This window comes from Gopherus flavomarginatus, chromosome 5 (assembly GCF_025201925.1).
Source record: "Gopherus flavomarginatus isolate rGopFla2 chromosome 5, rGopFla2.mat.asm, whole genome shotgun sequence".
Taxonomy (NCBI): domain Eukaryota; kingdom Metazoa; phylum Chordata; order Testudines; family Testudinidae; genus Gopherus; species Gopherus flavomarginatus.
Window position 1 is genome coordinate 85,301,897 of NC_066621.1, and position 14,961 is coordinate 85,316,857.

At 46.1% G+C, this 14,961-nt stretch overlaps 1 protein-coding gene across 7 annotated transcripts in view; it reads left to right on the forward strand.

Moving 5' to 3' along the window:
* TMEM263 (transmembrane protein 263) overlaps nt 1–14,961 on the forward strand; it is a 348,456-nt gene that overhangs the window by 308,708 nt on the left and 24,787 nt on the right. Inside the window, exon 1 of one of the 7 annotated variants that reach the window (XM_050955549.1) lies at nt 24–91. The exons of 5 other annotated variants lie outside the window; for them this stretch is intronic. In XM_050955549.1, coding sequence (XP_050811506.1) covers nt 52–91 — 40 coding nt within the window. In that variant the 5' untranslated portion in view covers nt 24–51. Of the gene's footprint in view, nt 1–23; nt 92–4,202; nt 4,267–14,961 lie in introns of those variants that run through there. One more of the 7 variants, XM_050955548.1, reaches the window with a different exon arrangement.

Consider the following 14,961-nt stretch of genomic DNA (forward strand, 5'->3'; position numbering starts at 1 on the left):
AGACTCCACCTGGGAACTGAAAATCGACATGCAGAGTTTTTACCTCCAGCGATGATGTATGAGGCAGAAGACAAAACAGGATTTAGGGCAGGTGTTCTAGGAGTGCAAAGCATCCTTGTTGATGATACATGAGACACTGTAAAATCAATCTCACTTTTTTGTATTGGCTCTGTGGGCCAAGAGGAGTCACAATTTGTGCGTCAGAAGTTTCTGATCTGAGGAGAGGCAGCGAGCAGAGTAAGAAGGTAACCACTTTGCAGTAGTGCCTTTTCCCGCTCGTTCCTCGGAATTCTATCTGTGCATAGGGGAACGAGTCTATACTAGTTCTCAGGGGCAAGGCTATGCATTGGTACACTGCAGCTGGGGGAGAGCCAAGAATTCTGCCCTTTAGGAAGGACAATCTGAAAGGGAATCGTTTTGGGGTAAAGTCAGCAGTCTTTTATCAATGAGATAAGGGGTGCTAATGAGCCAGTACCATTGTTCTCTCAGATTTATTGTAATTCAGCATTGGAAATGTGCTTTCAAGGTCTTTTCCACCTCTAATGGCTGTGATTCTATGGCACTTGAATCAGCAGCTTTATAGCAGAGCAAGAGCTCTGCTATAGTTTGTTAAAACCAAGTTCCTGTTTAAAACCCAACTCTTCTAAGTGCTCTAAAATCTACATCATTGTTTGTTCAGACTGCCTTGAAACTTGGTGTGCCTCATGGAGGTGTGGAGTTCTGTTAATGAGTGAAATTTGGGGTCATTTCACCAAGGGGTTCCTGAGATACAGCTCCTGAAAAAACAGCCTTTCCTAAGATCGAGAGATTCTGACCACCTGTTTTTGCTCACAGATGAGATCAAACCAGGGCACAGATCATCACACCATGGTCTCAAATGCTCTAGGATTACCCTAAGAGAGTGCATGATGCCCTCTAGTCCTTTGGAGGAAATCAAACTATAATGTATGAAAAACTTTGCTTCTCTAATTAGGCATGCTAAGGCTCTCAAGCCTATTCTCATACCTTATAGATTACACTGAGCATGCATGGACAGAGGAGCTAACAGGATTGTTAGCCTTCCAAGTTTCACACTAGCTGGATTGCTCAAGGGGATAAGCAGTAGTCCTTTGAACTTGACCAACTCAACCAGTTTCAGGCCAAGCCCCACCCTGGGCAGAAATTTAGAAAAGGTTGGATAGCATAATGCTAAAATCTCTCTCTATTGAAGGGGGAGTATTTTGGGGGAATGTAATTTTTGTAAAAAGAAATGCAAAAGTTTGCTGGCAGGGGAAGGGCATCCTAGGGGGTGGAGTAGTGGAGGGAACAGGGGTGAGGAGTTTGGGGCTGCATCAAGGGGAGGGAGATAAATGGGGGTGAATAGTAGGGGAGGTGAGAAAGGTTAGAGGGCTTATGAGAGTGGAAGGGTGAGGGACACTGGAAAGGGGATGTGGGGTGAGTGACAGGGGGAGAGTAGGGGCGGGGGCACCTGTCAGTCCCACATTCTCTCCTTTTGTGCCAGGATCAAGGGGTCTGGCCCCTCAGCCTACCCTCCTTGTGAACTAGGATCTGGGAGATCCTGTCCCAGAAGTATCTGAGCCCCACTCCCTGTGTGCCAGGACCTGGGGAATGGACCCAAGTCCATCTATGTGGGACTGACCCTCTTCTGTGTGCCATCTCATTTGACCTGGGTTCTGGGGAGGCTTGCCTTTCTAGTGGGGTCTGAGCCCCTCCTCCCCCCCTCATGTGAGCTGGGATCTGCAGTCTCTGCCCCCAGGGTGTCTGAGCCCTGCTCCTTGCCTCCCTGTGTGTGTGCCAGAATGTGGGCGGCCATGCTCATCTATAAGGGTCTGACCCCCTCCCTCCCTGCCCCCACCGATGGGAGCCAGGTTCTGGAGGATGGCTTGCCTTTCTGGGGGAACTGAGAACCTCTCCATGTGAGCGGGGATCTGGGATGGGAGGACCAAAGATTATTCAAATGTAAACATCTGAAATCCAGAAAATGATTAATAAAGATACACATCACCCCTGTGTGGTGTGGAAGGGGGCTAACCAGAGTGTCTGAGGCAGGGGTGCAGTTTGGAGGAGAAGCTGACTAGGTGGACCTGTGGCAGGCTGCAGAAGCCTGCCTAAAGCAGGGGAGGAGTCCCAGTTGGAATAGGTAGTGGGAGGAAGGGGGCCCAACTCAGTGTGCAGATCAGACTCTATGACCAAGGTAGTGTGTGGCCTTCCAATGTGGTATGTGCAAGGAGCAGCATTGAGCAGGAGTCAGCAAGGAGCAACCTCTTCCATCTTAATGGCTTCTCCAGTGCCAAGTTGCCAACTAATGGCTTAAAGGGATGGGAGGGGGAGGGGAGGGGGAATCATGGGGCAGAGATTGGAGAAGAACAGGGACACACCAGTCTTCTTCCCCATGTTTAACGTTACTGTAACAACCATGTAATAAAACTGTTGAGGTTTTCAGGCACAGACCATGGTTCAGATTTTTCTCAGCCACACTCTTAGCAGCTATGCATTACAAACATTTCCAAGGCTGACAATTATCTGCATTCCACTATAACAGTGTACTGGAGGGGAGACTAGCACTGAGGAGTCACATACCAACCATGCAAAGACCACTGGACTGGAACTATTCCTAGTTCTGCCTCTGGCCTGCAGCATGACCTTGGGCAAGTCACTCCAATTTTCCAGGCCTCAGTTTCCTGTCTATACAGTGGGCATAATGGTGTGAAGTTCTTTGAGATATGCTGGTGAAAAGCAATCTGTATAAAAGCTAGATCTTTTTATTATTACACAGCCACACTAAATCAACTACAAACCTAGGTCAGAATTATAACTATCTAAGTGATCACTAACTCCTACCAACAAACATTTTTGTTTCTGTTTAAAAAATGGCAATGGCAAAAAAAACTTCAACACAGAGCTAAGATTGCCAGGTGATATCTTGTGCCACTTGCAAAACGAGTTCAGCAAAACTCAAACATCTGAAAACCCTGAAATACAGAGTTACAGTAAGCATCCACACAACCTTAACTCTGCCCTCTTGGAGTGATGCCCCGCAACACCCATAAACAAACACACTCCATTTTCACTATAATGGACAGACACTACCTGCATTTGTCCTACACTCAAACACTGAGCCTACTTCTCTGACAGAATGCCACACTTGTAAAATTTAACAACCACTTCATACCCTTTTACAACCTCTTCACACAGCATGCCACCTAAACCTATGCTTTCCCTCCTCATCATTAAATCCACAGGCTGCTTTCATATCCCACCTCACTACTGACAATACCCATGATGAGAAGACCCCAGTGCCCCACTGCTAACACAACTTCCACAATTCTGAGTTGAAACGATGCACCCTTAAGGTACACATGCACCTTTTTCCTTTGGTAACACACACAATGATCTCACCATATCACAATCCCAGCTTTTCCAAGCTGCCCCATTGTATTTCTCCGCCATTCAATGCAGCTACACCTAACACAGTGAATGCAGCTGGAGTGTATGCAGATTATTCCCAGTGGCTATTACCAGCTCCAAGGGGGCAGTGTTAAGGTTGTGTACGCATTTACCTTCACTCTGTATTTTCTGGTTTTCTGAAGTTTGAGTTTTGCTGAACTTGATGTTCTGGAAGGCCACAAGCTATCGCCAACATCCTTAACTCTGAGTTAATGAAGGTTTTTGCCATTTAATTCAATAGAGTTTTCTGCACTAAGTGTTTTACTCCTATTTGTTTCGTAGTTCAGATTGAAAAGTCATATTAGATTAAGACCTCTACAGATGTTACTGCTGTGAAAGACTCCCATGTCATTTTAGCAGGAACGGAGGCTGAGGTACCACAGTGCTGATGGCGTCTGATGGAGACTCACTAATAAGATCTGATTTCATGAGCTTTGAATCCTATTAAGACAAGTGGGGATCAGAGCTGTGTGCCTGATAGAAAAGTGCAAACAATGGAAAGTCACTTATGAATATTAATAGGATTTGAAACAATGCAAAGCAAAATTGTTGATGAGACTGGAAAAATAAGATGGGGGAGGGAAAGCAACTGTTACACGATGTAACATGACCTCTGTCTCGCCTAGCCTCCTCCTGCACGTGCCTGTGCCTTGTCACTCAAAAACCCTGGTAAATTTGAAGATGCTGCTCTTCAATCTGATAGTTTTCCAGAACCAATCTCAGCTCCGCAGCCTGCTGCTTGTGTGTGGTGCGAGTATAATTGAAGCATCTGATCCATGAGAGAAGCCCGTCTGCCAGCCCTCAATCTTCCCTGCCCAGGTACAAACCAACATCAGCTCCATGACTATTCAGAGAGTTATTTTTAAAAGTAGCTTGGCTTATCTCTAATAACCTCCCTCCATGGGTGAGATATCATCCGTGTCAATCATCTGTGTGCATCTGTAACCTCAATATACCACATCAGCCAATAATGCGCCTCACCCCTTGTCCACTCCCATAGTCCTGCAGTTTTGTGATTGTCTCAGAGCCACTGTCTGCCACACTCCTCTTCCTCATGGGTCAGTTCCTCTGGCATAGCACAGGGTATAGCAGATTGTGTTTTGCAAGATCTGTTCTCACAGCTGGAGGCAGCTTGGGTGTTTCCCAGAAATACCTGCAAGTGAGATTTACTTCTGTCCAAGAGGAGCCAATCTGTTCACAGCAGGCTAGCCCAGTGTGATACCAAAAGGCAGATTTTGGACATTTGCGACTCGCTCCCTTAGCTGTCTAGCAGATAATTGTAATCCTTTGTGCTTTTTGTCTTTTAAAGTACTTGACAAATATAAACCATTATATCTCTCAACCTCTCACAAAATAAGTAAATATCATTATTCTCATTTTACAGAATTAAAAATGAAAACAGAAAAGGAGCTGGTGACTTGCCAAAGTCCCTAAAACCAGTCAGTGGCAGAGCTAGGATTAAAGCTCCTAATCCTGTCCTCAAACTAATAATTCCCTGCCTAGCGTTGCCAGGTGTCTGGTTTTCAGCCAGAACACCTGATCGAAAAGGGACCCTGGCAGCTGCAGTCAGCACTGCTGACTGGGCCATTAAAAGTCCAGTAAGTGGCACAGTGGGACTAAGGCAGGCTCCCTGCCCGGCTCTGCGCAGCTCGCCAGAAGCAGCAACACGTCCCTTGGATCTGAGGTGAAGGCACAGCAAGGGGGAGTCCACACGCTGACCCTGTCCCGAGCACTGGCTCCACAGCTCCCAATGGCCACAGTTCCTGCCAATGGGAGCTCCAGGGGTGGTGCCTGCAGGCAGAGGCAACATACACCGCATACAGCCGCCTGGCTGCGCCTCTCTCAGAGGCCCGGGGAGCAGCCCAAGGTAAGCGTCACCCAGAGCCTGCATCTCCCACCTCCTCCATGCCCCAACTCCGTGCCCAGTCTTGATCCCTCTCCCACACCTAAATTCCCTCCTGGAGCCTGCACCCCAACCCCTTGCCCCAGCCCAGAGCCCCCTCCTGCACCCTGAACCGCTCATCACCAACCCCACCCCAAAACCCGTACCCCCAGCTGGAGTCCTCACCCCTCCCTGCACTCCAACCTCCTGCCCCAGACTAGAGCCTCCTCCCACAGCCTGAACTCCTCATTTCTGGCCCCATCCCAGAGCCCACACCCCAGCCAGAGTCCTCAGCCCTCCCTGCACCCCATCCCCCAGCCCGGTGAAAATGAGTGAGTAAGGGTGGGGCAGAGTGAGCAACAGAGGGAGGGGGGATGGAGTGAGCAGGAGGAGGGATGAGGCGGAGCCACAGGGAAGGGGCGGGGGAAGGTGTTCAGTTTTGTGAGATTAAAATGTTGGCAACACTATCCCTGCCCCTAGCCTCACTCTCAGAACAGTAACTTTATATATTTTTTACATAACACATGAAAGTTGCATTAGATCTTTGGATTATAGAAATTCATAACATGTTCTGGGCTCCCAGTTTGTTTACATTTTGTTTCTTACAATGTTGACCTCTCTGCAGAATTGTTTGAAAATCTCCGGGACATTGATCAGCTTTCTTTACTCGTGTTACTTTAACAATCACATTATTTAATAAAAGGACATGGTCACATTTTATTCATATAATTTGAGGTGTATGTTTAGCCTATCCTCCTCCTCCCACCATGCTCTTTAGAAGAGAAAAACATTTCCTTCCGTACCCAGTTTGATTTTTCATCCCTAGATCTCAAAGCATTTTACAAATGAAGAGAAGTATCTCCGTTTTACAGATTGGGAAACTGAGGCACAGAGTGTGTAAGTGACTTGCCACCATGTATACAACAGGTCAGTGTCAAAGCCAGGAATAGAACCTAGGTGTCTTGACTCCTAGTCCAGTGCCTTCTTCACCAGAATACACTCAATTAGAGCACCAGCAGCATTGGTGCCATCTATAGAATAGTCAGCAACTGCCAACTCTGAGGCTCATCACTTTAACGCAATATTTTTATGTGGGTCCTACTTTAAATATTTTTCATTAATGGATTTGTGACCTGGGTTAATTTCCCTGCTCTACTGCAGACTTCCTGTGTGACCTTTGGCAATTCACTTAGTCTGTCTGTGCCTCAGTTTTCCCATCTATAAAATGCAGATAACAGCATTTTCCTATCTCACAGAGATGTTATGAGGATAAATACATCAAAGGTTGTGAGATGCAGTAATGGGGGCCAGATACGTACCTAAAATAGAATCGGGGTGGCTCCAGGCCCCAGCACGCCAAGCGCATGCTTGGGGCAGCAAGCCGTGGGGGCCGCTCTGCTGGCGCCACGAGGGCGGCAGAGAGGTTGCCTTCGGCGGCTGCCTGCGGAGGGTCTGCTGGTCCCGCAGCTTCGGTGGACCAGCAGACCCTCCGCAGGCAAACCGGCAGAGGCAGCCTGCCTGCCGTGCTTGGGGCGGCAAAATCCCTAGAGCCGCCCCTGAATATAATTACCCATTTGATATTTGGAGATTTGAGATTAATTTTATATTAAGACTCTGAAGAATGTTCTTTGTCAAAATAAGGCCTAGGCAAACTTGATTGAAGGATCGGGCCCTAACACCAGTTAAATGAGTGAATAATTGGAGCAAGTCATCCTAATCTGCTGTTCCCTTTAATTGCCTACTCCTTGAGTTCTTTGTAGCCATCTGACACTGAGGTTCACCAAATCAGCCTCCCATCCTGTCATCTCTGGGCCCCGATTGGTAAGAGGGGCTTCTTGTGCTTCTGCAGGGAGACATTGCTTGTTTGCATTGTATTTGTGGCATAATTACAAATAGCACAGATCATTTTTATTAGCCAAGCTGCCTGCATTAAAATGATAGATTTTTTTTTGCATTATTAAGAACATCCAAGGGAGCCTCCATAGTGACAGGAAAAAGATAATTTTTCATTTAGCTTAAGAGCAGATGGTTACGGAAGCATTCTATGTAAATAAATTAAGAAGAAGCCACCCTCACTAATAGTTGAGTAAACAGGACTGGAAATGGCCTGCGCAGGGCCAGGCTTTTCCCTTCCTTTCCTGCAAGATCCTTGGTTCTGCTCTGCAGCCTACAGCCCCGCGAGGATGGTGTTTTAACTAATCAATTTGCTTTTTGGCCCAAGGCAAATGGAAAAATTTCTGACTCCTGCTAAACCAAGACTCCTAACCAGGGGCAGCTCCTGTGAGCACTGTAGAATACCTGCCTAGGTAGTAAACTACAGCCAGGCTACGTCAATGATCTTTATCAACCTTTTGAAAATGCCTATGGTATCTAGACACCGAGAGCTCTCTCAGAGAGGAATATTAGAATCATGTTTTCATATTTGTATTGCAGTAGTTCTTGCAAAGTGTTGCATGCAAAAACACAGCCCTCAGTCCAAAAAATGTACAATCTAACAAGACAAGGAACTTACAGTAGAGGAAGAGAGATGCAATCAGATGGAATACACGTCCTTCTGATAGAATTTGGTCATACTAAGGTCTGTTAGCACCGAGCAGTAATGGACAGAGCCAGATGCAGTGGTTCTCATGCCATCATCCAAAGCCACACAGTGCGCTATTGAGACGATGGGTGGGGGGGACATAGCCCATAAGGTCTTTTGCTGATGACAGGGTTATAAATCCACTGTTAGAAGAACTCCCTGGAATAAATTAATTTGTGCTCTGTTTGGGGGATTAGACCTCCTCTGTTGCTTTCAGTAACTGGAACAGGAAGATTTGCTCAGGCAGGGAGCTCCTTTCAGCTACTGCACAGTATTGGTTAGAGGCCAGGTGCCCCCACTGTCCTTGTTGTAGCACATCCTAAATCACCTTTTGGAGCGAGGTGCTTTCTGCCAAGCTCTCCAGTGAAACAGGCTGGAGTCCACCATACTGTGTGCAGCTTGTAGCCTTCATACGGATTCCTGTCATGGTGTATTTTATAAATATGTTAAAAATCCTAAGAAAATTCCAACACCAACCCCCGCCCCCCCATGAAGATAAGATTGTTAATATCTATGAACTACCAAAGTGGCCTGACCTGTGAAGGAACACTGCAGTTTTCTCAAAAAACACAAATGTTTAAAAATATGGAAATGCCTAGATGCTAAGATGCTGGACACCTTCAAAATATGAAATAAGCTGGATAGATGTGCATAGTGAAAACCACATGCCCAACCTTAACTTCTGCCATTGTATCACCACCCGAAGCCAGGTGACAATCCTATCCTCAAGCAACATATATCTTCACTGCATCAGTGCCTCTGGAAATTGAGAAGTGCTCTGTATGGCCTTTCTAGCTCTTATTTGATAGACTGATTTTTCTCAGCTGTAGCATTTAAACCGAAGTGCATGTGTCTCAGCGTTAAAGCAGCACTACTCTTACCTTCAAAATCATAAGCCAGTGCTGGACAGAAGTAATCTTTTTATTTGTTCACCAAAAGTAATCAGGACCTGGATTCTTCTTCAGGACAACTCCCCCACAGCATAATGAGGTTTCTGATGTGCAGAATACCCTTTCATGCACAACAGAGGTACAGACTGGTTGGAATTGGACTGGAGAGAGCTATAGCACATCTACAAAATGAGAGTTCCTTGACTACACAGGCAAGTTACACAAAGCAGACTTAAGATTTCCACAGCCACTCCTTAACTCCTTAAAGTTCTTATCTGAACACCCTTCATTAACAATTCTGGATCAAAATGTCTTCATCTTATAGGCAAGGTCTGTATGATAGGTTGTAACGGCATGAGGCAGAGTTAAGGTTGTTTGAGTCCCTTTAAAACTGTGTCTCTCTCTTGAATATCTAGTGGTTGAGTGTGTTTCTAAGTGTAACTTGACTATGAATTTCCAGGCTTTTTCTGCCTTTTGGGTTTGCAGGACTGCTGTTTTCTTTGTAAGGGTGTTTTCCCTTAAATAATTGGAGATTTAGAAACTTACACTGAGAATTTAATGATGTTAATGCTTTGGAATAGCTCTTTCCCACTTCATCACCTTGCAGACTCTTTACTGCTGCACAGAGCAGGGCTGGTGTGCAGCTCTGGAGACCACATGTAGGTCTGGCCTGTGCCTCCTTTCTGCCCTGGGTAAAGCTCCCCATTGGCTGAGGTGCAGTTTTACAGTTCCTGTTTTACTGAAGTTGCTGTCAGTCTGCTTAAAGAATTCACCCCAAGATCATTAATGCAGTTCAGTTCCGTGACTGCTGAGGTGAGGATCAGGAAGCCATGAGCCTTCATGCCACCTGTGGAGGAAGGGGAGGAAATAGAGGTTGTATTACAATGTGTCTAGCTTGAATGTCTGCTTCCCCTGTTGACCTGATCCGAGCACCTCCCATCCTCTCTGCAGCTCCCTTCACAGGGGAAATCAGTCCCAACAAGTGAGTCTAACTCACAGGAAGTTATTACCATCTGAGCCACTGACTGCAGAGGGAAACTTAAATTCTCTTCATGCATTTTCACAAGGCAGCATCTCTCTGTAGCAAATATCCTGGTGGCGGTGGCAGGAGCAGTGGCTACTACTGCTGCCATTCTTTACTCTGCATCCACTATCCACCCCATTTCTCTCCCCCTCCCCCATCTGCAGCATGGGGCATGGGTCGCTTGCTGGTGGATTCTCTGCAGTTTGAGGTCTTCAAACCAGTTTTGAGGATTTCAATAACTCAGTCCTGGATTAGGGGTTGTATAAAAGTGGATGAGTAGGGTTCTGTGGCCTGCCTTGTGCAGGAGGTCAGACTAGATGATCATATTGGTCCCTTCTGACCTATGAGTCTATGAGTCTATCTAATGGCTCTTCCATACACACTGAGAAGCATAGAAGAGAATTCACAATGTCCTGCACTGTGGGCTTGCATTTTTCCCGAGACAAGCAAACCTGTGTTTTAATATGTGTTCAAAACTGAAACTTCACCGAGTGAGAATTGGCCAGCCAGCACTAGCCCTCTTGGTTGTGCCCTGGTTGGATTTTGCATGCTAAGCAAGGTCCAACCTGATCAGTAACTGTCTGGGTCCTTCAGGAAATGGTGTAGTGGACACAGTAAAGTTCTTCCCACTAAATGAATGCTTCACAGTGGTGCTAGGGGACATTGCTGTTGGAGATGTTGTGTTATGAATTAAAACTAATATTGATATCCTTTTATGGTCATTCCTGCCTCATGTTGGAATGCTAGAATTCAGTGCACAAAGTAAGGCCTTCTAAATTTCCTTTATTTCAAACAATATCCAAGTATGCAATATCCATATCCATGGCTGTTGCTCTTCTGACTGCTCAGAGGACACTGAATGTTTTGAACTCCATGGCACTTTTTATGAGATCAGGCACAAGTTTTCTGGCCAAATTGCAATGCTTTCAGAACTCAACAATTTCTTCTGTTCTTTCTGTTCTCTTCCATGTATGAATGGAAAGCTTGATGCTCCTGGGATATTAATCCAGAATCTTTCATCAAAAAGAAGCTCAGTTTCATAGAGCTGCTATTGGAACAGGCCTCTTCCTTCGGTCATAATATATTTGTGGGGGAGATTGGTCAGAAGCAAGAAGGCGCTATACTGCCAGGGTCTAAATACAGCATGATTCAGCTGATTTCAGAAGAACTCCTTCCCAGAACCCATCACTCCTGCACTGCATTAGCTTCTGGGAAGCTTTGGTGTGTAAAGACCAGTAGTGATCCAGGCCAGCCATGAGAATAAATTTGCTAGCAGACCTTTTTTGGCTCTTGCTGTAGCACGCTTTGAAAAGAGCCCTTCTCTGTCTCTCTCTGGCTTTTCAGAGACATGACCACTGTTTTCCACAAACGGAGAAGTTTACAGTTCTCCACATGCTGCAGTTCCTGCCAGAATCTTTTTTTTTTTTGAGTTGCCGCAGCAACAAGCTAGAGAAAGAATAATTAAAAAGCTCTGCTGCTGGTCATGCCTGTGCCCTGTTTGTTGTGCCCATGCATTTTCCTAGCACTACATGAGGCCACAGAGGCAGTGATTGAAAGCTCTAATAACCCCCAATAATGGAGCCAATTATGGCAGCTAATGTTTCTGTTAAGAATATATGAATATATAAACCAGCATGTGTGTGAAAGAGAAGTGGCGGGGGGGGGGGGGGGAAGAGACTTCCTGGACTGTGTGTAAAGCTTCCTGGATAGTCCCTACGAGTGGCCAGCCCATGTGCCTCTTGCCCTGCTTTGCTGGAGGATGACAGCCAGAGATCCAGCATTGGCTCATCTCCACGTTAGATAGTTCAGGCACGCTGGCTCCCTGTCTGCTGTTACACGGTCGGCTCACTGATGTCAGGAGCCATTACTGTTGACTTACGAGCATGGCCCTACACCACAAACCTATGTTTGCGCTTGTTGTAATTACACTTCAGCCACCTTTGTGGGGAAGCTGAGTTGTGGGGCTTCCGCTGAAGGGGCCTCCCTGTGGAAAGCAGCTACAATCTCCTGAAAAATGGGGCTGTTCTCGCATGGAAATTGCAACCAGTTTCCCAAAGTTATGAGGGAAGCAGCCAGGAACACATTGAGCAGGACAGAACCAGCAGAGATGTGCTAGCAAAGCTTTAACAAAAATGTTCCACCTCAGTCAGTGACACATGCAACACTCCCTAGGTAAAACATTTCTCCCATGCCCTGTCTCAAAAACCCTATTGCTTCTCTCTTAGCTCACCTCACTTCCTACCCTAAATCCATTGGTTCTTCATTTGCCCTACCCCACACCACTACTGTTATACCCACTATGCACCTCCCTCACAGTAGCAACACTGATAGGGTGGTAAGCATGTCATCTTGTTACCTTTGACTGCAATGGTTAGGTGGGTGGGAGGAGGGGAATGGGGATCCCTTTCGTTCTTGAGTGTCTCTCCAATTTGTTCATTCTTTCCTAGCTGATGTACGGAGATGTAGCAGAGCAGTTCTCTCTCGGGCAATTCAGAATAGGGTTAGAGGAGGGGAAAAGGGCCTTTGGTCTCTCCCAGTACTGGCTCTTTATGCTCCAGGCTGAAGCAGAAGAGACAGGCCCCAGCCTGGGAGAGGCAGGCTGCAGGACTCCCATTCAGTGCAGCAGCTTGGCCTCCTCTCTTCCGTCCCGGGTACATGGGGCATTAGGATGGGAAGGCTGAAAATGCTACGTGATACAGTTCCCTCTGTGCACCTAGACACACTGAAGGGAGATGCAAGAAGGGAGTTCCCTTTGCAACCTCTGCTGAGATCAAGCAATAGTGTGCACATTCAGAGGACTGGAAACTTCAGCAGAGCCAGCCATAGCATTTTTGTGCAGGGTATGAAATAATATTTTGTCCTCTCTTTGCCAAATGTAGCCAATTTCTGTCTGCAGGTATCATGCTGCTATGCATAGGCCTTACCTGAAAATTCTGGAGAGGGTCAGTGAGCTGATCCATTAGAATACATCCCTAACATTAAAATGGGAGGGGCAGAGGATCTTTGAGTCCCCTAGTTTCATGCTTCAGAAGCGGAATATAGCTGCATATTCTTTTAATATTTACTGTGCATTTCCATAGTACATGGAGGCCCCATTGTACTCATTACTATACAAACATAAGACATGATCCCTGCCCTGAAGAGCTCACAATCTAAGTTGACCAGTGACATGTGAAAGATGGGATAAGAGAGAGATAATCATATGCTTATAAATGTATTTTGTTTGTGTGATTATAAAGAGATCAAGTAGAAACCCCAAGTAACTCTATTTGCCCGTCATGCCATCATCGGCTGCTTTTTATAGCTGTCATGGCAGAGGTGGGTCCTGAAGGATGTGAAAAAAGAGGACAGTGCTCTCATGCAAAAGATGTAAATTGGCAGTGCTCCACTGAAGCCACGCAATGGAACCCAGGAATCCTGATGCCTGTTCTAACCACTCTTTCTCCCATCCTTAGCTTTACCACCCTATCCCTCAACCCCCAACGTCTTTTTGTAGGGTTACACTGGGAACCCTTCTTCTGTAAGTATTTGGGTGGTTCTGTATAGATTTGTGCTGTGCAAACTTTCAAAGGTTCATATTTACGTTAAACCCTCAAAATAGGGATTACCCCAACCTCTGGGGTCCATACAGCTGGGATGGATAAATCTCTCTGGAAAATGCTTATTTATGAGATTTTCAGTGCTTCCTGCATCCATTAAGGTTGATAATCCCACAAGAGCAACCTCTTTCTTGGTATCTCAGCCCATCTAGCTCAGAATAGTATCCAAAAGTGAAGAAAGAACCACAAAATGGAAGCAACCTGAGCATTTTCTGGCTGGAAAAATACCAGTTTCTGTTGCCCAGTTTCTTATTCACTGTGTTGCAAATGTTCACGGTGCTTTACAAAGCAAGGTTTGAGGGTAGGTTCTGTCTTGTGGGAGAGGTTGGTGGTTGTGATTCTACATGAGCCTGCTCACCCCTTGAGGCCTGAGACCTGTTTTTACTCACTGGGCCCTGGTTCCTAATGTCCTTACTCTCTCCCCCGGGATCTCTTTTTTCCACCTCCCGTAAAAGGGGGTTGAAGCCAATGGCCCAAACTTCTTAACTGATGGAAAGGCCAACACCCTAATTTAAGGATTAAGGTTTAGAAACGAGGCAGTTATGCGTGCGGAACAAGCCCATGTTGCTTATGCATCTGCACATAGGATCCAGGTGCATCTGTTGCCAAACAAAAACCTTAAAGTAGTGCGCAAAGTAAGATGTTTCTGTGTCATTATCCCACACATGAGGGAATGGTGAGAAGTGCATTAATGGCAGGCTGGGACCATTGCTACTTCCAACTGATACCTCCAAGTAAAACAAGTGATTCTTTTTCCCTTCACCTGGCCTCACCCAGTTCTATCACATGAAAATCCGTTTCTATTATAAATCATTGAGCTGAGGTTCTAACAGCAGTAAAAGGCCACCTGAAATAGATCGATAGAGAAGTTAACAACCACTTTGTTACAACCATAATAGTTGACCATATACCCTTGGCTATTAACTGCAGGCAAGGACCAGTTTCTGGTGGATAATTGGCAACATAAACAATGGAGAAGGAACTCTAGGGAAGGAACAAAGCATATTCAGCTGCAAAAAAAGGTGCCAGCTTTGAACAGCATCCAGGGGCTGCCATCAACCAGCTAGAAATTGGTCAGCTGCTGTGCAGGAAAGGAGGTCTGAAAGCTGAGTGGACAGCATCAGTCTGAATTTAATGGGCCCTAGCCAGAAAGGCACTCGAATGCCATGGTAAGGAGCTTGGTATAAACTCCTAGGTAGAGAGCTAGAGAGTTCAGATTGGGATCCAGGTCAGTCTTTTTTGATTCAGCCATTACAGAAACAGGAATCAGCCATGAAGTTGATCCAGAGACAAACTTTTACAAAGTTTGGAGTGTTAGGACCCAGGACTCAGTGGTCACATCCATCTCTAGTCATAACTGGAGTCTCCCGGCTTAATGTGTCTTGAACCATGTGTTCAGAAATGGGCAATGACATTGTGTTGGCAGAATATGTGTGCGTGATCCTGGTTATTCCCGGAGCTTTCATGAGGCAGATGAATGCCGGTGCCTAGCAGGAATGTGGTATGTGCGCAAGCTCTTTTAAACCGTTTGGCTTTTT